Below are 22,294 nucleotides of genomic sequence, written 5' to 3' on the forward strand. Positions count from 1 at the left end.
TCTTTCTTTCTTGAAGTGGGTAGTAATTTCTTTGTAGGTTGTCATCCGCTCCCTAGCCGACCTGAGCTCAGGGCAGCGCACCTCCCGGTTAACTACGAATCCTCGGGCAAATTGGTGCGCTGCCTCGTTCCCAGGATGGTCCGAATGGGCAGGGACCCAGATCAATGTGATAAGGCGGGTATGGGAGATTTTTTGTAAGATTTTGATGGCTGCGGAGTGGGCCCTTCCTTTTGCAAAATTTCGAATTGCAGTTTTAGAGTCGCTAAGGATGTATTTGGCAGTGGTAGAGGTAATGGCTAAAGCTATGGCAGCCTCTTCGGCCTCCTCCGGAAATTCTGTTTTATTGATTGTCGCCGATGCGAGGGGAGAACCTCGATGATCGACAACTGCCAGGGAAAAGGCATCTCTGTCCGCATGTTCTGCCACGTCCACGTGCGCCGTGTCTTTCTGTACTGAAAATCTTTCGTGTAATTTTTGTGCTCTAGCCCTTCTTCTGTCCGTATCATATTCTGGATGCATGTTTTTAGGCAGAGGACGGACTATTAATTGCTCGTGCACGTGTCTTGGAATCGGCAAAGTGTGGGCCCGGGTTCTTTCATATTGTATTCCTGCTTTTTTTAGGATGAAACGTCCCGTTTCAGTGCTTGACAGTCGTTCGTACTGTGCGGTGAGGTGTGCTTCCACCATTTCCGCTAAGGTGTTATGAATTCCTAACTTTAGTAGTGTTTCATTTGGGGTATGACGAGGGAGGTTTAGCGCAATTTTATAGGACTGCCTAATTAGTGAATCCAGGTCGTCTCTTTCTCTAACTGTGAGGGTGACGTATGGTGTAGAGTAGATAACTCTGCTAAGAACGAAGGCTTCTACTAGTTTCCTGGTCTCAGCTTCTTTAACTCCTCCACGCCTATTCGCGATTCGTCTGAGGAGGAGGGAAATTTGGTTCACGGTGTTTTTCAGTTTCTTAATTAGTGTGTCGTTTTTTTTTGGTTTGACTGTATGAGCATTCCCAAGATTCTTAGTGTTTCCACTTCTTGGATGGCTGCACCTTCCGCGTAGATTTTTATCGCAGGCGCTTTATTCTTTCTTTGACGCTTTGGGTGTAGAATGAGTAACTCAGATTTCTGGGGGGAACACGCGAGTCCCGCGGCTTGCGCCTCCTCTACGACTAGTCTACCGCTTGTTGTAGCGTATCTTGTATCGTGCCAATACTCCCCTTGGTGGTCCAAAGGGTGATATCGTCCGCGTACAAAGAGTGTTCTAGGTCTGGGATTCTTGCGAGTTCGTGTGCCATTTTGATTAGGGTTATGTTGAATAAAAAGGGGAGAGGACCGATCCTTGCGGAGTTCCTCTATCTCCTAAAGTGAAGGTGTCGGATTTGATAGTGCCAATTTGAATTTTAGCCGTCCTATCGGAGAGAAAGTCTTTGATGTAGTTAAACGTTCTTGCGCCTACATTCAGCAGTGAAAGAGATTCTAGGATTGCTTTGTTTTTAACGTTATCAAAGGCTTTGGTTAAATCTAGGGCTAGGATTGCCCTGGTACTCCTTTCTTGCTCATGAGATAGGACTTCGTTTGCTAGTCTTAGCATCGTATCCGGTGTTGATAAATGTGGTCTAAAGCCGACCATAGTGTTTGGATATAAATTCTCTTTTTGCATGTGGGACTGGAGTCTGTCTAGTATGACGTGCTCTATCAGTTTTCCTATGCAAGAAGTAAGCGAAATAGGTCTGAGGTTTTCGAGCGCGAGCTTTTTGCCAGGTTTTGGGATAAATTTAACGATGGCATGTTTCCAAGACGCTGGGAGTTTTCCCTCCCTCCAGCACTCGTTCGCAAAGTCCGCGAGGGCTGTGATAGAAGCGTCGTCTAGATTTCTGAGTGTCTTATTGTTAATGCCGTCCTCTCCTGGGGCGGATGTTGTACGTACCTTAAAGAGGGCTGCTCTTATTTCCGCCAATGTTATGTCAGCATCCAGGATGGAGTTAGGCTCTCCTTTATAATTGGGCAGGGACTTCGTCTCACGGTTGGTTGGTTTGGTTGGTTTGTAGGGTTTAACGTCCCAAAGCAACTCAGGCTATGAGAGACGCCGTAGTGGAGGACTCCGGAAATTTCGACCACCTGGGGTTCTTTAACGTGCACTGACATCGCACAGCACACGGGCGCCTTGCTTTTCGCCTCCATCGAAAAGCTGCCGCCGAGGCCGGGATTCGATCCCGCGTCCTTGGGAACAGTAGCCGAGCGCCGTAACCACTGCGCCACCCCGGCGGGCGTCTCACGAGTTGTGCAGAAGTATTTCTGCTGTAGCGTGTCTATAATATATTGATCCGTGCCTGGGTCTATGTTTAAAATTTTGGTGATTTCCTTTTGAGTGGTAGCTTTGTTGGATTCCGGATCAAGGAGATGCCGCAGAAGATTCCACGTCTGCCTCGTGCCTAGATTGCCATTCACATTTTCACAAATATGGCTCCACTGCTGTCTCGCTAGTTCTGCGGTGTGGTGTTGAATTTCTTTCGTGAGTGTGACGGTCCTGTTTCTAAGCTTTTTGTTATATTTTTGCTTAAGCCATCTTTTTTCTAGGCTCTGCCTTGCCTCCCACATGTGCGTAAGTCGGCTGTCAACCGTATTTACGCCTAAGTCATGTACTAGTTCCTTAGTGGCCTTTCCCACATCCGATAGGAGGGTCTGTGTCCAGTGTTCTAAGTCTATGATTGGTTCGTTGTTTTGGTCGCGGATAGTCCTAAGTTTGTCCCAGTCGGTGATTTTGTTTTTTCTGGGTTGGGGTTTGAGATTGGCAATGGTGATTTTAGACATTATGATATAATGGTCACTTCCCAGATTTTGTCTGGTGTTGCTCCAGCTTAAGTCTGGGAGATTTTTGCCTATCGTTAGGTCCGGGCACGTGTCCCTGGTCACGCTGTTTCCTATCCTAGTAGGTTGCATGGGGTCCGTGTATTGGGTGAGCCCTCTTTGCTGGATAAAATCCATTAGGGCCGTTCCTTTCCTGGACATGGTTGCGTGTCCCCATTGCACGTGTTGAGCGTTGAAGTCGCCCACAATTAGGGTTGGGTTTTGGCCTGCGATTTGGAGGGTTTTGAGTATAGCGGCTTTCGCTGGTCCAGCCGGTGCCCTGGGGTGGCTGCAGATTTCAGCAGACTGAGTTCAATGTAACGCGCCTCGGCGCACGTGCGCAAACGCGGTGCTCACGTGCATCCAATCTCGCGAACGCCAGTGATCGAGTATTACACGCCGCTCAGCCAGCACTGGGCGTTGCACCCCTGAAACCTCGTGTGACGTAATCTGTGACGTCTAGAAACGCATCGAATGTGAAGGAGGCCGATATTATTCGATTGTAGAGCAACAAAACCTCGCAGATAACGGAGACAGATAAGGGTCGTTAGCCTGAAGAGGCATTTCTTCCAGCGCCGATTCCACGGGACCGAAGGACAGGCTCAGTACTGTCTTGTTTATCCTTCTTCTGCAACGTGAAATTAGCACCGGAAAATACTTGTTCCGATTATGACTAGCAGCTTACCGGTATCGCTCAAGAGGAAAGTATACAACAGTTGCATCTTACCTGTACTCACCGTAGGGGCTGAAACGTGGAGGCTAACCAAGAGCTTAAGTTGAGGACAACCCAGAGGGCTACGGAACGAAAACTGGTAGGGGTAACATTAAGAGATAGGAAGCGTGCAGAGTGGGTCAGAGAAATAACTCAAAATACCGACATTCTAGTGGAAATCAAGAAGAAATGGGCATGGGCAGGACATGTAGTGCGAAGAGAGGATAACCGATGGTCGCTTAGGGTAACAAACTGGATTCCAAGAGAAGGAAAGCGTAGCAGGGGGCGGCAGAAAGTTAGGTGGCGGATGAGGTTAAGAAGTTCGCGTGGGTGAAGTGGATGCAGCTAGCACAGAACCGGGTTAAGTGGAGGAATAAGGGAGAGGCCTTCGCCCTGCAGTAGGTATAGTCAGGATGATGATGATGATGATGATGATGATGATGATGAAATACTTGTTCATGGCAGGTCTCGCAACATTGCTCGTTCGTCTGCTTGTGTCTCGCGCAGGCGCAGAAGTATTCATTGATGATTCATGGAGGACGCGTGCATGCATTTCAGCAGGAAATCGCGGAGAACCCTCGCTAGCGACCGATAAATGTCGGACGCCGAGGAGTGCCGCCGTCGCCGCTCCATATTTTGCCCCGCATCGATATCTCGCCTGGAGATGCGGGAGGTTCCCGGTCGCTTATCGGCCGGGTCTTCGAGGTGGCTGACGCCGTCTGACCGCGCGCCCTCGTTGCTTTTACAGACGACACCTCCCAGGCTCGGACTTGGCGTTTCCTTTGAAACTTCCTAAGATTCCTCCGTTGGAATTAGCCTTCGGTGTCAAGCCAACTAATTATTAGCGCCAACTGAAGCTAGAGAAGTCATATAGCTACAAGGATATCTTCCACAGAAGCTTCGTGACAAAAATATAAAAGGGTATTGAAAACTTTCAAGAGTTAAGTTTTCTTAAGCTACGAAGTTTTTATAGAAGCTTTCCTCTGTATCGACACAGCTGCGATTAGGTAAATACCATAATGAGCAATTACTGGCTTATTTACTAATTAGTCTACTTTGGGCAATTCCCTTAAGCATATTAGGCTGATGGAATACCATTGCGCCTATACATTGCTGTAGAATTGCTGTAGGAAGGAGACTGCAGCCATGAAATTAGGAGACGCCTGCTTCTGGGAAAGAGAGCCATGGCTAGCCTTGACCGCCTAGTAAAGAGGAGGGACATTAGACTGCCAACCAAAATCCGTATAACTCGTGCTATGGTCTTTCCAGTTGTGATGAATGGATGCGAGAGTTGGACTGTGAAGAAGGCTCACCGCCGAAGAATTGACGCGTTTGAATTGCGGTGCTGGCGGAGACTCTTGAGAGTTCTTTGTATTGCCAGAAGATCAAATCAGTCGATATTGTCGACCATAAACCCTGACTGTTCCTTGGAGGGTCAAATTCTAAAGTTAAAGCTCAGCTACTTTGGTCATCTGATGAGAAGAGAGGAGTCGCTGGAGAAAGATTTGATGTTAGGAAAGGTTGAGAGTCGCCGGAGAAGGGGTAGGCAGCGAACGCAATGGTTAGATGGCATCCTCGAGGCGCTGCAGATGAAGTTATGTGATGTTAGGAAGATAGTGAGAGACCAGGAAGCGTGGCGTGACATGGTCCATAGGGTCACGAAGAGTCGGACACGACTGAACGACTTAACTGAACTGAACTGAGAATTACGAGAATTACGAGGCCGAAGTTAGAGGCAGGAGCGTAGTACCCCAGAAGTGTACCGATTTGTCAGACGCCTCTTGTACACGCGCAATGGCACCACACATGCAACCGCTCGTGCTCAGGTGGTGTATAAGTCTGCAGTATAAGTGAACAAGACATCAACGTTTAAATTATCGGAGCCTCCATCTTCTTTTTGTGCGAAACTGCATGCAGTGCAAGAGGCGATTCGTTCTGTAACCGTCATTGCCATGCCTCCCATTGACCGTGTTGTCATATGCGCTGACGCCCTCCAGGTGGCAAAGCAACTTAGAGGCGTTAGCGGTAGCGCAGAAATCTGCCAAAACATACACAGTCTAGCGGCCCGTATACCACCGCCAATCCGTATTGAATGGACTCCGCGTGACCTTTTAAGTGCTCTAAGCCAGGCGGATTCAGCGACCCGCCTTTCACCCTCAACCTCGACATCGCCGAACCTCATAAACTTGGGCAATGCTACCCTATTTTTTACAAGAAAGGAACACCTCCGACGCCGTACACGTGCTCTGATACCTCCGTATACGGTAAGCCTCCCCCGCGGTCTAACCCGTGCAGGGGGCGGTGGCGCTTCGGAGGATTAGAGTTGAGGTGGCGCTAACACCGGCAGTGATTCGAAAGTGGCCTCAATTTCGACATCGGTATCCACACCCTGGGTGTCCCGTCTGCAAATCCAGAAATAAAGAAGCTGACATCCATCACCTGCTGTGGGAATGTCCCGCGCTGAAGCCAACGCGAATTCGGTACCTGGTTGCAACTGGCCTCTCCCTCCATAACCGCAGTCATATGCCGCTTGGACGCAGGGACCACTACATCATTCACTCCTCGACTTCATTGTATCAGCCAACCTTTTTTCATTTATTTGACCACACCCTTCATCTTTCATAGCATTTTCATGCCCTGAGGCAACAAATATCACAAGAAAAAAGTCCAAACCAGTATAAATGTTCTCTCCTCCATGCTATTTATTTCTCCAATTATTAAATTTCGGTTCCGTTTCTTCGTCAAAAATGACGGTGTCCCTGCCTTTCTAGTTATTCTTCAGCGCACTGATCTCGCGATGGAAAGACGATACGTGGAAGTTGTGCTCCGCCTCCTTTCTTTCCGTGCAGACACGCGAACAGCAAGCACTACGTCGTTCTTTCCGTTCCTATGAGCTGTGTACGACTACGTCGGATCAAATTTCTCGCGGAACTCAAGCTATGACGGATCTCTTCAAAAGAATCCGCTCTGAGGAACCAAAAGAATACAGAGCACTGAATAAATACAGCGAGCGCCACCTTTTGTGGTTCCACAAAGAAAGCTCGGAAGCGTCGCAGATTTACATAAACAGAACCTAGATCTCCCGTCGTCAGTAACTAGTCTCTAAGCTGCGCCATTTGTATGGCGGGCTGCCTCGAAACATGAGCGAAGCAGCTGTTCATAATAATAATAATTGGTTAACAGGAAGGGAAAGGCGCAGTATCTGTCACACTTGTGTCTGTGGACACCTGAACCGCGCCGTAAGGAAAGGAAGGAAGGGGGGAGTTAAAGGGGAAAGAGAGAAAGAGGAGCCGTAGTGGAGGGCTACGGACTAATTTCGACCACCTGGGGATCTTTAACGTGCGCTGACAGCGCACAGCCCACGGACGCCTCTTCGTTTCGCCTCCATCGAAACGCAGCCGCCGAGGTCGGGTTCGAACCCGGGAATTCCGGACAGTAGTCGGGCATCTTACCACTGTACCACCCCGGCGGGGCGAAGCAGCTGTTCAGGATAGGGAATAGTGCGCCACTTTGCGCAACGTAGTGCTCAAGTTGGTTGGTTGGTTGGTTGGTTCATAGGAAGGGAAAGGCGCAGTATCTGTCACACTTGCTCTGTGGACACCTGAACCGCGCCGTAAGGGAAGGGATGAAGGTGGGAGTGAAAGTGGATAGAGAGAAAGGGGGGTCGTAGTGGAGGGCTACGGAGTAATTTCGACCACCTGGGGATCTTTAACGTGCGCTGACATCGCACAGCACACGGACGCCACTTCGTTTCGCCTCCATCGAAACGCAGCCGCCGAGGCCGGGATCCGATGCTCAAGTTGAGAAGAAGGCGGCCTTTCAGTCAAGATGCCACGCGACACAGCAGATTTGTCATCTTGTTTATGGCAGAAATTGGCAGTCAGCGTCTCCGCCCTGAACGACGCTGCTGGCATCGGGGCAGGGCGGACTTGGGAGCATCCGAGATTGAGATTCCAAGAGACAGATAGCTATGCGGCGACCTCTGTGCCCGAGTGGTTTTCCTGCAGTAGTCCAGTGGGAAACGGACACTCGAATCGCCGAAAGGCACAATGCCAGATATCGTATCTGGGCGAGATATTTTAGCTCAATTCTGGAGACTGTGTCAGAAGCATGCGGCAAGCTATGTTCTTTGCGACCGGCAGGAGCAGTCTATGTGTTCACTGGGAAAGCATCCTCGGAGAGGGGGGGGGGGGAGGGGGGTACACGTTTATACGCGACGTATTGCATCGCACACTTGCGTTGTTTTCAGTAGGGAGCTGTGCGAACAGTATATTTTTCCAAACCGAATCGAATGCGAATAGTAGTTGAAATTGAATCGAATACGAAGTGATTAGTGATAAAGTCGAATCGATTACTAACACATGTTCCAACTTTTCCAATATTACCTTTTCCAATGTTCATAAAATAGACGAGCAGTAGTACTTGGACAAACATGCATGAGCTGCTTGGAACTTAAGCCCAAACGTTTGCACTTAAACATTTCTGTCGCATTTTAACCTTGTCAATGCAAATCCCCAAGCAGTGCATGTATTATTGTCCAAAAAGTTCAAAATAACCCGATAACATGCACTACTTCAGCAGTTGTACGCAGCATTTGAAGTGCCAGCGAGGAACTTAGCGGTATGAGCGTATAACTCATGGAGTTATAGCTATTACAGTTAAAGTCTAAAGCTATTGAAAGACGTAGCACAAGTATTCACTGATGGGTAAAAACACCAACTTAGTATACGCGTATTAACTCTATTACCGTGAAGTTATAACGACAGGGGAATAATAATAATAATAATAACTGATTCACAGGAAGGGAAAGGCGCTGTATCTGTCTCACTTGTTTTTTGTGGACACCTCAACCACGCCGTAAGGGAAGGGAAGAAAGTGGGAGTGAAAGTGGAAAGAGTGAAAGAGGAGCCGTAGTGGAAGGCTCCGGAGCAATTTCGACCACCTGGGGACCTTTAACGTGCGCTGACATCGCACAGCACACGGACGCCTCTTCGTTTCGACAGGCGAACCACGTCTTACATTTGATGATGGTAGAGAATAAGCTACAACCACGCATCTGTACAAAAGAGCACACGGACGCCTCTTCGTTTCGACAGGCGAACCACGTCTTACATTTGATGATGGTAGAGAATAAGCTACAACCACGCATCTGTACAAGAGGTCGATGGTGACAGCTGCGTAAAAGTTATATGGCATCTAAGATCGGGCATGAAGGGCATCAAGGTAGGGTTCGTTGAATCTGCTTGAGCACAGCCTCGCCCACTCTTAAATGCCATGCATCATCAATATGAAAGCCACAGAATAAATGGACCTCGTCGCTGCGCTGAATCATTCCTCTTCCTTCTCCCTTCCCTTACGGCGCGGTACAGGTGTCCACAGAGCAAATGTGACAGATACTGCGCTTTTCGGCTGCGTTTCTATGGAGACGAAACGGAGAGGCGTCCGTGTGCTGTTGTTGTGGCTGTAGGAAGAAGGAAAAGAAAATGCACGGGCCTTTAGGTGGTGTTGGCCTGCTACTGGCCCTGCAGCTGAGCCACCTCCGCTGCCTCGTGCGGAAAGAAGAGAAAATAGAGAAGAAAGGAAAAAAAAAGAGGGAAAGAAAGACGCGCGCCGCAACAACAGCAGTCGTTAACCACCGAAGCAGTGGCGGGTGCAATGAAGGTCTACAACAGATAAAATTCAGAAGCTGGCTAGCCCCCACCGCAAGCGGCGTTGACCTACCGCCCCAGCCCCGTAGGGACAAGAACTGCCACCCTTCACCACCCTCGCCCCCTGTCCAGCGCGATGTCAGTCCCATCTTACCCATTTTTGTAGTCGAAATTACTCCGCAGCCCTCCACTACGACTCCTCTTTCTCTTTTTCCACTTTCACTACCATCAACCTTCCTTCCCTTACGGCGCGGTACTGGTGTTCACATAATAAGTGTGACAGACACAGTGCCTTTCCTTTCCTGTAAAACTAATTTAATTTAATCTAAAAATATAAAGGTATTCACAAAATTAAAAAGGCGAAGCATAAAATTTTCGGACCAGTCGCCGAAATAAAAATTAGAGGGACACCTAAGCTCCGCCGTTACAGGTATGATGCGATAGCACTTCGCACACACAGAGTCGTTTGTTTTGCTCTAATATTTTTATACACCGATACTTATCATCCGCAAGCATTGGCTTTCCATTCTGAGCAGTTTGACGCCCTTTAAATGCATTTTTCATTTTTAATAATTTCACTTAATTAATTGATCCGTTACAGACTCCAAATTTTCTAAATAGCATTATCAAGCGTTGGCTTTTAATCCTGAGTATTTCAACGCCTTTGATCCCCTTTTTGCTTTTTTTTATTTCTTTAATTCATCAATTAAATATAATTATATCATTAACTTGTCACCGCCTGTCGGTCACCAACCAATTAGTAGAATCAAAAATCACCATGATATATAAGACTTTTTCTAACTCAGCCCCCGATTATTTTCGACACGCGGTGCCGACTACTACTACTACGCCGACGTCTTTTTGATCGAGCAAGCTGTTTAAGCTATCGCTTAAAAAGGTCATTTTGAAGATTCATGAATTTATAAGAATGATCACACAACGGATGAATGCGCAGGCGTTTGCATAATAGATCAAAACTTCAAGAACACAATTCAAATTCCAATCTGATCTATCATTTTCCTATGCACTATTGTGACTGCAGAGATATTGCACAGCCAGCTTTTGTGCGACCACATGTGGTTTACAATCTATGGATGTTCTATAGCAGGTATCAAAATTGCATTTTTCATGCACTGCACCGCACATCTCCCGCAGCGAATTAAGCCGTAAAGACAGTGTTGCGGTAGCAGAATGGAAACGTTTAAGGTAGTACAGGTTTGGAAAATTTGGAGCTCTTGCAAATGACATCGATGACCTCCAGAGATCATTGACATGGCACTCAGCTCTACGAATGGCGGCCGTCACAATATCGAGGTGCTGACGAAGCTGCATCCGATATGAATTGTCAGCAGCTGTGGATGGTGGAAAGGCCCACTGTTCGAAACAGCTTTGCGGCGTCTCGGAATACGCACTCGCACCAAGGAGGAAAGCCAGCGGAAGAGAGCGAGTGTAAAGCTTCGCACGCAGCGCTGTGGGAATTACCGGCGGTCGCGTGCCGAAAGGAAGCACGGGCTGTTACACCCTCCTTCCTGACCTCAGCAGTTCTTCGCCAGACCCATCCTTGCGAACAACGGCGACATTGCGGGTGTCGCTTGACAACACATTTTTACAAAAGCAGGGGTGCGCAGGGTCTCTTTGATCTCTCCGGGTGCGCGGCTACGCTGAGCTGAGCTTCAGATGGTACGAAGGAAGAGTAACGGTTATTTCTATAGCGCACATATGGATCTTTTTTTGTGTGTGTGGTGATGGGGGAAGGGGGGGGGGGGGGGGGGTTCACTTTTTACTTTAAATGATGGCCTTGTGGCAGAGCATCCACCTTGAATTCGAGAGGCGCGAGGTTCGATCCCCGGTGCCGCCGGATACCCACCGGTTTCCATGGGTACAAGATTTCCGCCGGCCTGGGGAGGTGAAATGCTTGGGAAGAAGGCCATGGGCCAAAAATGTTAGCCCCAAAAAAAGGCAACATAACGGTTTCTGCCGCACGAGGCGGACTTATGGCTGTCCGATGGTGGAACGAACCCATGGCCTATCGCACAACGTTAAAAACGTTGCGCAGAAGGATGCATTTATAGGACGCCCGAGTAACGTACAACGAAAGTTAGCGCTAAAGAGCACCATATGGTTGATATTAATCCTGCAGGGCAGCAATTGTCGCCTGTTAATATATTTCTTCTTGTACTACTAGAGCCCGGGAGACAGCCCAAACCAATGGTATCCTGAACTGAGGAAATCACCCACGCAATTCCGTTAACCAATTAAATTTTACTCTCTCTCTCTCTCTTTAATCATGGTGCGTTTGAGGTGTCCATCGAGAAAGGAAGCCCTTACTTCGCCGTTTCCTTCCCTCAAAACTACTTTTTCTGGACATCGTTTTAGTGTAATAACTGACTTTATAGCAAAAGTGGCGAACAGATTTATATGCCTAGTCGAGGCGGAAGCCATTTTGTTAACGCCTCTAGATATCCCGCCGTCGTTCTGCCGTCCGAGCGCAGTGCGAGTTAAATTTGCAAGTGCGATTTCGTCTGATCCCGTGCCTCTAACCGGTTACATGATGGCAGCCACAGATTTCGACAATTACAGTGTTGTTACTTCCGGCGGTTTTCGAGATCATAGTGCTCGGAGGTGATTAAATATATTCTCTTGAAGAAATTCCAACGCTTGGTGAAGCAGTGATCAGTTGTCGATGTGTCCCTTTCTGCATGTAAATTCTGAGCTGTACCGCGATGGCGGCGGAGAAGTTTAGAACTTATTATCAAACATCTTCCTCTCTATGCTCTTTACCACGTATATACATCTAGGGAGAAATGTAAGCGCGATTTGTGCGCCGAGGGATGTGAACACTAAGTGGCTTTCCGACTGAGTCGCGCAGGATGTGGCGCGCCTTCGCATCGCGTGTCGACCGGAACGCGGAACTTCCTGCCGCGACTAGGCGTTTAATTCTATCCGCAGCCGAGGAGGCGACCAATTTCGTCGCCCTTGGCCTGCTGCGCGCACGATTTAGACACGCTGAGCGGCGCAATGCGCTCCTTGGGCCGTTGTGTGTTCGAGTAATCTTGTCCAGACGAGGAGAATGCCATGTCTAGGACGAATTACCCTTCTCGACACTGACGAAAGAGCTCAGGATCAAGGACGGTGGAAGAAGCACACCAACACGGCTCTGACTACACACGCTGGATACTTTTCTACTCCCTGCACCTTCAACTGTGTTTTATCAGTGTCAAATCAGTTGGAATAAGCGTCCATTTAGCTCACCAGGACCCTTATTGCGAGTTTGCGTCGTATTCACGAGTGTCGTTTTTTTTTTCGTTTTTACCCTCATATAATTGGTGGAAATTCCGGAACCGGAAGTGTTGGCAACAAAATTGACATCCGGTTTGGGTTTTTCCACCAATCATATGGTTCGTTGTTGTTGTTATGGCTGTAGGAAGAAGGAAAAGAGAATGCACGGGCCTGCTACTGGCTCCGTAGCTGAGCCACCTCCGCTGCCTCGTGCGGACAGAAGAGAAATACAGAAGAAAGGAAAAGAAGAGAAAGACGCGCGCCGCAACAACAGCCGTCGTCCACAACATAAGCGGTGGCGGGTGCAATGACGGCCTACAACAGATAAAAATTTGGTGGCTGGCTAGCCCCGCCGAAGCGACGTTGACCTACCGCACCAGCCCCGTAGGACCAGGAACTGCCCCATATGGTTCGAGGTGAAGGCGAACACGGTACTTCTGAAAACGCACTGAATACTGGCCCAGACGAAATTAGGTGGGCGTTTTTTTTTTGTGTGTGTGTGTATAGCGAACATAAAACGCAATGCACGAAGAAGCCGAGGGAAGAGTTTAATTTCAAAGTGATTATTTATTGAAGACAATAACCGGTTTTCATGTCGTTTGTGTTATCATCAGATGTAACTTCGGACTCCTCATAGCACGGGTTGAACAAGAATCGGATTGCACATGCAGGTTGCAAGAACTTTTTGAAGTTAAGGACTTATGTATGTGCGTGTGTCTTTTTTACATCTTCGTTTTGCTCGCATTTCGTTTTATGCGCACTCAGAATTCTAAACTAAAACAAATCTAGCTTACAAAAAAAATGTTGAATTTGTGATGATGTGATCAGGATGATTGACCATAAATTTATCACAAAAGTAACATCTATTTTGTTGGTGAGTTTCTTGATGAAATCCTGATGGTTTCTTGACGAGTTTTTGCATCAGTTTTTTTTTTTGTGCTTCATACTGGCGCCATAAAATCTAAGAATCTTTTTCGGTAACTTTTTAACATTATACTGACATCATTATCTTGATGACTTCTTGCATGAACCACCTTTCTTATTTAAATAGTCTGCAGAAGTTGTGATGCATGAAGACATCAGAGCAACATCATTTTCAAGCACTGCCAGTATATTTTTTTTTATTTTCTCGCACAGTAATGATGCACCTCAGTTACAGGCCTTCGCATGGGGCTAAATCTTTCGATTATTACCTGCTATTGACTGCATGCATGACGCTAGAAGTTTTTCAGAAAACTCGGATTTTTATCAGTCCCCCACCCACACTTGCTGTGAGCCTCCCACCGGTGACATATAAGCATATAGGCGAATAATTTTTAACACGAAATATTAGAATTGTTCGACGAATCGAAGAGAGAATTAAATTCGCTATTACCGATTTCCGAGCATTCGTACACCTCTACTTCGACGACTACGCAATGGCAAAATAATCGTAGTTCATATAAAACTGCGATCACAATACGGAAAAATGTGAGTCCATAGCTGAGAAGAATTAGCTGTGGAGGCCACGGCTCCAGCGCCGCGGGCAAGGATGGAGCAAACTCGCGGTGTTCGTATTGACTCCGAAAAGGAGCGACGAGCAAGCGGTGAACGCCGATGAGGGTGTGGGGTATATAGATGTGGCTTGTTTGACACTTCATCTTCTCCCGTGTTTCAAGTGTCCTCAAACTTCCCCGCCCATTTTACTCTAGCAATCAGAGCAGCTTCCACATGCTGGTAAGGTTTATATGATTTGACGGCACAAAGCGACCCATGCTATAAGGGGCGCCGTAGTGGAGGGCTCCTGATAATTTCCACCAGCTGTGTAGTTCTCTCACGTGCACTGATATCGCACAGCACACGGCCGCCTTGGATGAAAAAAAAAAAACGTTTTCCTGTTATCACAGTGTGTTTGTATAAGTTGTCATATAAAACCACTGGGGTTAGTTTTTTCTTTTTAACTAAACCGCAAAAATTTCGTACTTGCCGAGGAAGAATCAGCGGGTATTGAATAATTGATATGGTGCAGTCATACAATATACAAACAATTATGCTCATAAGCTCTTTCCCATAATTTTTAAAAATTTCTAGGTATGTACGGCGTACGAGGGCTGCTTTTTTACCACCTCCATCAGCAGCAGCTTGCACCCACCACCGAAAACGAACCATATCGTAGCACAACAGCAGCTCTGATGGTTAGATCGAGCCCTTAATTGGCACTCTGCCATATGTTCTATGCAAATCTCCCGGAGCTAGTTTCTACAACAACACAGGGATGGAAGGCGGGAGCCCTGCATTCTTCCAGCGCGAGCTACTGGGAAAAGAGACGTGTGTAGCCCCAACATCTCGAAAGAATAACCAAAACACGCAACTTCTGGCATAAAGAACAGTGCGTGTTGCCAAGACAGTGCGCGCTGTCTCGTAGAATGGATGGTGGTATACTGTCCCCGGACGCGCTGGATACGGTCTTGAACCGTTGCTCGAGTGAACCAGTTAAGTAAGTGCAGGTCAGTGCACAAACGCTCATCAACAAGAAACGCCATTGAACGTTTCTCTGCGTATGACCAGCTTGAAAAGTCGTGAGCAAAAACGCAACAGGAACACGCAAACGTTTACGCCCCTGGGCTTTCATAATGTTTGCAAAGTCCTGCGCCGTGGAATACGTTGTATCTCGTTCAGGCTTGACGGACTGGATGCGCCGAGGAAGGGTAGCATTTTGCGTCGGCATCCCTGTACGAAGCTGGACCTCAGGGTGCCGGTTTGTTTTAGAAATGCTTCTTTCCATTTCTGCGAATTTGCCCCATTTCCTGGGACCATCATATTTGTACAGTGCCGTGATTGGGCTTATCGCTTCCACATGACTGCATCCTTTTAGCCCGTTATATCGAACCATTCAGTGGACAGTTCTTTTGTTTCGCTTCTTTCACTGAAGGCTGCAATCCCCTAATAATCCGCGAGCATGTGCCCTTGTAGGTCCTCAAGCCAGAAATAAGAAGAGAATGGCAATCACAGAAAGTTTCAGTCAAGCTAATTATGTCTGTGCCCGCTTCCTACCATTCTACGCATTTGAGTAGTGTACAGAAATGTGAAGGCAGAGACCCAGCAAAATTGTCTAAGGGTCCCAATTATGCAAACTGAACATTTCTTTTTATGCAAACCCTTTTTGTTTACTGTATGCAGACATTGCAGACAAGGGAAAAAAAATCGTTTCCACCTGTTGTGAGCATCCCCTATTACGCTCCCTCTTAGCATCCATAGAGATCACATTTCATCGTTGATATTTGCGCAATGAGGGAGCATGTTTCAAGATAGCGGCCTGCACTAAACCATCTATCGTCCGCATACACGAAAAGTATTTACTTTGAAAAGCAACACTTTGCTCTTCCCGCTAGCAGTGTGCTTGCTCCGACGGCACTGCAAGGCTAATCATCCTCCAGTCATATTTTTTTCTGTAATGCACGTCGGTAACAAACGAAGCAGAAATTATCCCTCACAACTCGTCTTTAACCTTGAGATAGTATGGACAGGTGTCCCCAACACTGCGGGACTAAATTCATTATGCGGAGCATAAGGAATCTCGCAGCGTTCCCATTTCGACGGATGCAAAATGCAGGATGGCCATTTAATACGCGATGTCAGTAAACATTAAGCAGCATCCGACGATCACAATTTCATCCGCAGCCGTCAACTAAAGCGTCCTTCAGAGCTCACGTGTCTTTTCGGGACACTAAATCCCGAACGGCGATTCCTAAACCATGTTCTCGTGTATCTGGCGTTTTGCAAGCAAGTGACCACGTTTGCTGTTCCTAAACGACCAGTATGGAACCGGTCACACCATAACCTACAGTTGTGAGAGCAAAAAGGCCGCTTTACTGGAAGCCCAGGGTCGCTGCACGCGAGTGCCAACGGAAGCATCGTACGTGCGTCCCGTCAGCCGCGAAGACGAGGCCCTGGGGCGCGAAGAATTCGCGATAAACGCGAGGAATGCGCGCTAAAGAAGCCGACTCACATATAGCGTCGAGTACTCTGTGCCGTAAAAGGTGATAGGGCTGCTGAGCTGGACCTCGGCCGAGCTGATATCATTCTCCCGTGGAAGCTGCTGATCCTGGTTGACCCCGTAAGGGAAGAGGTCGGACACGGACAGAGAGTTGACTGAACCCTGGAGCACCAGCAGCAAGGCCAGAAGGAGGAGCACGGTGCATTGGCACGCCGGCAACGACGCGCGCCCGCTACCGCACGCCATCGTGGCAGGACGTCGACTGAGCCGATTACGAGGAGATAGGCGCTCCGCAGAAGAGCCAGAAGGGCGGCCCCAGACGACCCCCAGATGGCGTTGCCTGCCACACCCCCGGTTTGCTCGTTTCCGAGAACGACCACGGTGGCAGCGGCACGCTTGCCTTCTCGGAGATAGGCCCCGCCATACACGACGGGATGCTTCACGCCCGACCAATCGTAACAACACCGGTTAATCGCCCCAATCGCAGGACGCGGACTAGACGACCACGTGGGCCGCGTCGCTACAAAGGCGCCATTTTCATTCTCGGAAGGGGTGCGCGCTCTACTCGCTGCGGCCTGAGGCGAAAAGTTATTTTCGGGGGGACGCCGCCTCGCGCGTGGGCTGCTTCTGAAGTTGGTCTGCTTTTGTTTTTTCTCCTCAGAATGGGTTTGGGGACTTGAGTGCTGAACCGTGAGACAGAAGATGTATAGCGCCGGGAGGCCCGACTTCTTTTTGTGTGCGCGTGTGTTTACAGTCTCCTGTGTCGGCTTGAATTTAGAGGCCAGACAGGAAGTAGCAGAAAATAGACGCTCTCTTCTCCCCGGTAGGCTCCATCTTCTCACGAGCCGACAAGAACTGGCTGCGACAGTCGGAAATCGAGAAGTGTCATCCATTAGCTAATCAACTCTCCCTGCGAGGCTGCTGCTCACAAATGTAGCTTATGCGGCCAGAGTCGTTTTGAGGCAAAGGTTTAAAAAGCGCGCCGCGTTCGAATCCCATTTTCTGTCCGCCGGCACATCGGTCTGCTGCTACCTGCTACCATGCACTGTGAGGGAGAGGCTTGTTAGACGAAGACAAGGCCGACTGCGTCGGTTGACACTGTTGAAGAAAACTAAGTTCGCGCACTGCCTACATTATGTCCTGCGCGCCTGCATAATACTGAGAATTTGAAGCGCTAATTTTGTACATAGAAGATTTGCTACAGCGATCTCATAGAGGCAAAGCATCCGCCCCGAGGACCATGCTTCGAAGTCGGTGCCGCACCATTCTCCGCTGGCTAAAACATATCAGTAGTGCCAATGGAAGTGCATAACTAGTCGTGGCCTGATCACGATGGCCAGAGTCGACAATGCGCTATCTCCTACCAGAACAAAATTTTACCACCCTGGTGGAGCAGCTAGAGGCAACCTTCTAGATGAATACACCTATTAACCCCCGGCCCTCAGTACCATCATCTGCGCAACGACTGATCACTCTAGGCGGAGTTCTTTGTTGTGACGAAGCGGAGGGTGCTAATGACCTCTAACTCCGGACAGACCGCCACTGAAATATAAACCTTGCTAAGTTTAATGTTTTAAGCTTATTTAGAGAAGCTGGTCCGGTAGCGCTGTAATAGGAATTCATCAGCATCAGTATTGCGTTCATTGCTGGGCAAAGGTCTCTCCTCCATTTCTCCAAATTATATCTGGTCCTGTGCTGATGCGGCTTGCGGCTACGTTATCCTCGCGAATTTTCTAACCTCACCTGCCCATGTAACTTTCTGCCACCCGCTGCTACGCTAATCGCCTTCTGTCGAAATTTGGTCTGCACTCTTAAATATCATCGGTTATCTTGCCTTTGCATTGCATGCCCTACCCATGTCCGCTTTATCCTTGATTTTGAGTAGAATGTTATTAACTCGATTTGCTCCCTCACCCACAGTAGTATCTTCCTTTCTTTCAATGTTAGACCTACAATTTTCCTTCTCATACCGGCTGCATCGTTATCAATTTGAAATTCAACCCATTTCTTTTGTCTTCATTTTTCGCACATGTGATTGTCGAAAAGATACAGCTGTTATATACTCTTAATGCGACGACATTAAGAATGTCTTGTCGATGTTGGTGTTTATTCCAGACAGCGAAAAATTCCCATGAAAGCAAGGAATTGTGGGAACCTCTGACTGGCAACCTCTGACTCTGCCCGGATGCAAAATTATCATGGCGGTTCCTGCAATCAAAGGAAAGCAATTGATCTGAAAAGAAAATTCGTTTAAAGTGGATTGGGTTGGATTCGAACCCAGGACCTCAGACCTAGGAAACAGGTTCGCTGTCCACGGTGGTCAATGGCTCAAGCTGAATAAGGGTGGACCAGTTCGATGCGTTGTGGGCCTTTGGTCGTGTGGATTACCTAAGAGATACGTACTTCTGCGTTCGTCACGAAGACAGTGCTTGGTCTTCGCATTCTACGCAGAATAGAAGAACTTAGTAAGAAAGAAGCTCATCGATGAATTAACGGCAATAGGGAAGGCAGGATCTTGCTTAAAATCAGATACTCAGCTTTAAAGAAGGATGACAGCCAGTGCAGGCGTATACTGAACGATAATTTCAGAGATATCATTACCGAGCCTGCAGTAGAGGCAAGGGTCAGATACTTAGATAGAATAAAGGCAATCTATCTAAAGATACAAAAGATGCGACAGACAAGATAGAACTGATAGCACTATCAAAGCTATTCGGTAAGCATAAGGTAAACGGCATAAGGAAGTATTATAAGGAAAACATTGAGCATATTCTTAAGTACGGCTGTAGCCTGCAAGGGGTCAAGAGGAAACAGGAAATTAGCAAAAATCAGATGTATGCAATAAGAGACAAAGCGGCTATGTCATTATCGATACAGATAAAAAAAAGTTAGTACATCACAGCAGTTCTACACTGATCTATACATATTGTTACAGGCTTGACATTGCAGGGCATATCTCTAGGTGCTGCCGCCGTCGTTTCTCGACTGCTCAGGACTACCGACCCCCGGTGAACATTCGCGGACGACTGCACACCACACAGCAGCGATCCCCAACTATGTCCGCTTGAGACACGTACCATTGGACATATTTGCGGAGTTATCACCTGCATCTGATAGCAAGTGTGACGCCGCCACCCCAGCGCCAACGGCGGTCACCTTCCCCTCCACGTCGTTCTTCTCACCTGCCTTCGGCAAACAATAGAGGCGCGGTCGATGGAGATGAGGCCGCTGGCGAGTCGGCGACGTCCGTACCTCTACTTGCGTTTATGCTAAAGAACAAATTGGAAGTGTTTGCTGACGGTGTGAAAACAATGGCTCTTATAGACACTGGAGCTACAGTAACTGTTATGAGTTTGAGGTTTAAGAACCGTTTTGGCAGGAAAGTAATGTTTAGTGGTGACCATGCAGTGTTATTCCATGGTGTCGGCGGTGAACCTTTGGGCTAACGCATGATGTGATTCTTGGGACTGCTTTTCTGCAAGAATGTGGTGCAAGTTTAGACTGCCGTAAGGAAGAAATTGCTTTGAATTCTTCAATGGGGGTCCACGGACCCCACAGGGTCCGCGAATCCGCACGCCCACACACACATAAAAGACACGCGATAGCTCTAACCTGGCTAGAGACAGTTTTGCAGGTCACGGAGGTTGATTGATTGATTGATTGATTTATAGGAAGGAAAATGCACGGTAACTATCTCATTTGTTTTCTTTGGACACCTCAACCGCGCCGTAAGGGAAGGGAGGAAGGTGGGAGTGAAAGTGGAAAGAGAGAAAGAGCAGCCGCAGTGGAAGGCTACGGAATAATTTCGATCGCCTGGGGATCTTTAACGTGCGCTGGCATCGCACAGCACACGGACGCCTCTTCGTTTCGCCTCCATCGAAACGCAGCCGCCGAGGTCGGGTTCGAACCCGGGTGCTCCGGCACAGTAGTCAGGAGTCTTACCACTGCACCACTCCGGCGGGGCGGTCGCGGAGGTTCAAAGCCATTTCTCAAAGCGAAGGAAACGCGAGAGAAGTGGAAATAGGGAGCACGCGCGAAAAAGAGGGAGAAAGAGGGAACGTCTACGGCGTTTGTTGATGCCGGCATCGGCGAAACTCGAGCTCTGGCTGCACTGCTAGGCGAGGATGCAATGCAAAGCCTCCAGGGTGTCCGACAAGTTAGCGGCGCGATGTTAGGGAGAATCGTACCCGTTCTAGCGGCATGCATACCGGCGCCGACGAGTCACCTCTTCCCCGCATTCTCCTCAGGCCATGGCGCGCTGGCTTATCAAATGCGCATTTTAAGAGGTCAGTTTAGCATTTACGAAGTTCTAATTCCACAATTTGCTCCCGGCATTGCGGCAGCAGTGCACACACAAGACCCCGACCCCCACCCCCCACCTGCCTTCCGAGAGCCACTGTCTTGGGACGCAAAGTACCTGGAGAATTACAGACCGATCAGGTTACTGTTCGTTACCTTCAAGGTATTTACTAAGGCGATCTCTAATAGAATCAGAACAACCTGAGAATTCAGGCAATCAGAGGACTAGGCAAGCTTCCGTAAAGGCTACCCGAAAATATATCATATTCGTACTATCAACCAGGCGATACAGAAATGCACAGAATACAACCAACGTTTCTACTTACTGTATAATTACCAACCGTTTACGGCAAAACCATACAAATGATCGGCAATAGCTGTCTCTCGAAATGATTAAAGAAGTTATGTCACAGTAGAACTATTGCGTTCATAGTAGAATGCCTGTATAACACAATGTAAGCAACCACGAAGCGGCTTCGTTGTTCAGATCAACTCGTTTTAAGTAGCTTGCCCGTTTCTCAAGGGGGTTTCTCATTCCGGTAGACAGGACAAACGAGGCAGGAGCTGGTGCTTCTCCTGTCCATCGAATCGGCGCTCTGCGAGACCAACGACCCTTATCCTTCTCTGTTATCTGCAAGGTTTGTGGTTCTGCAATTCAATAATATCGGCCTCCTTCCCACTCGATACGTACCCAGACGTCAAGGTTACGACACACGATGTCTCTGAGATACAACGCACAGTGCTGGCTAAGTGGCGCTACCAGAATAATTCGGTTTGGTTTACGGAGTTTAACGCCCCAAAGCTACTCATTCTATGAAAGACGTCGTAGTGGAGGGCTCCAGAAATTTCGACCACCTGGGGTTCCTTAACGTGCACACGGGCCCCTCGCTTTTCGCCTCTACCGAAAAGCGGCTGCCGCGGACGGGATTCGATCCCGCACCTTTGGCGACAACAGTCGTACGCCTTAACCACTGCACCGACACGGCTGGCCTGAGACTGGTATTATCAAAAGATTTAAGTCTGCTTTATTTGGTAATTATGTCAATGTTCACTTCGATATATTGGGCGCAGTTGGAAAGACCAATTTACCAGTTAGCAAAGATTTATCCAACTCAGTATAAATTTGAGACATGAAAAACCAATATTGCAGCGGCTGTTACGTTCAACGATATGTTTATATAGACCTTACATTGCTGCTATCCAATTGTAAACAACCGAAGTCCCTTTGGACTGTCCTACTGGAACGAAAATTCCAAAGGGAATCGATTAAGTAACTTATTTGGGATGGGAATTCGCATTGCAGTGCAATGTGAATTGCAGCTGGAACCCATTAGAGAGCAATTTAGAGACCTTACATTGCTGCTATCCAATTGTAAACAACCGGAGTCCCTTTGGACTGTCCTACTGGAACGAAAATTCCAAAGGGAATCGATTAAGTAACTTATTTGGGATGGGAATTCGCATTGCAGTGCAATGTGAATTGCAGCTGGAACCCATTAGAGAGCAATTTAGAGACCTTACATTGCTGCTATCCAAT

At 48.0% G+C, this 22,294-nt stretch overlaps 1 protein-coding gene across 1 annotated transcript in view; it reads right to left on the bottom strand.

Annotated features, from left to right (window-relative positions):
• LOC146189646 (nidogen-like) overlaps window positions 1-16,732 on the bottom strand; it is a 43,151-nt gene extending 26,419 nt beyond the window's left edge. The window contains exon 1 of the mRNA XM_084604404.1: window positions 16,471-16,732. Coding sequence (XP_084460530.1) covers window positions 16,471-16,704 — 234 coding nt within the window. The 5' untranslated portion in view covers window positions 16,705-16,732. The remainder of the gene's footprint in view (window positions 1-16,470) is intronic.
• Window positions 16,733-22,294: the final 5,562 nt, after the last annotated feature.

This window comes from Amblyomma maculatum, chromosome 5 (genome assembly GCF_055883805.1).
Source record: "Amblyomma maculatum isolate TAMU_Amacu chromosome 5, ASM5588380v1, whole genome shotgun sequence".
NCBI classification, from domain to species: domain Eukaryota; kingdom Metazoa; phylum Arthropoda; class Arachnida; order Ixodida; family Ixodidae; genus Amblyomma; species Amblyomma maculatum.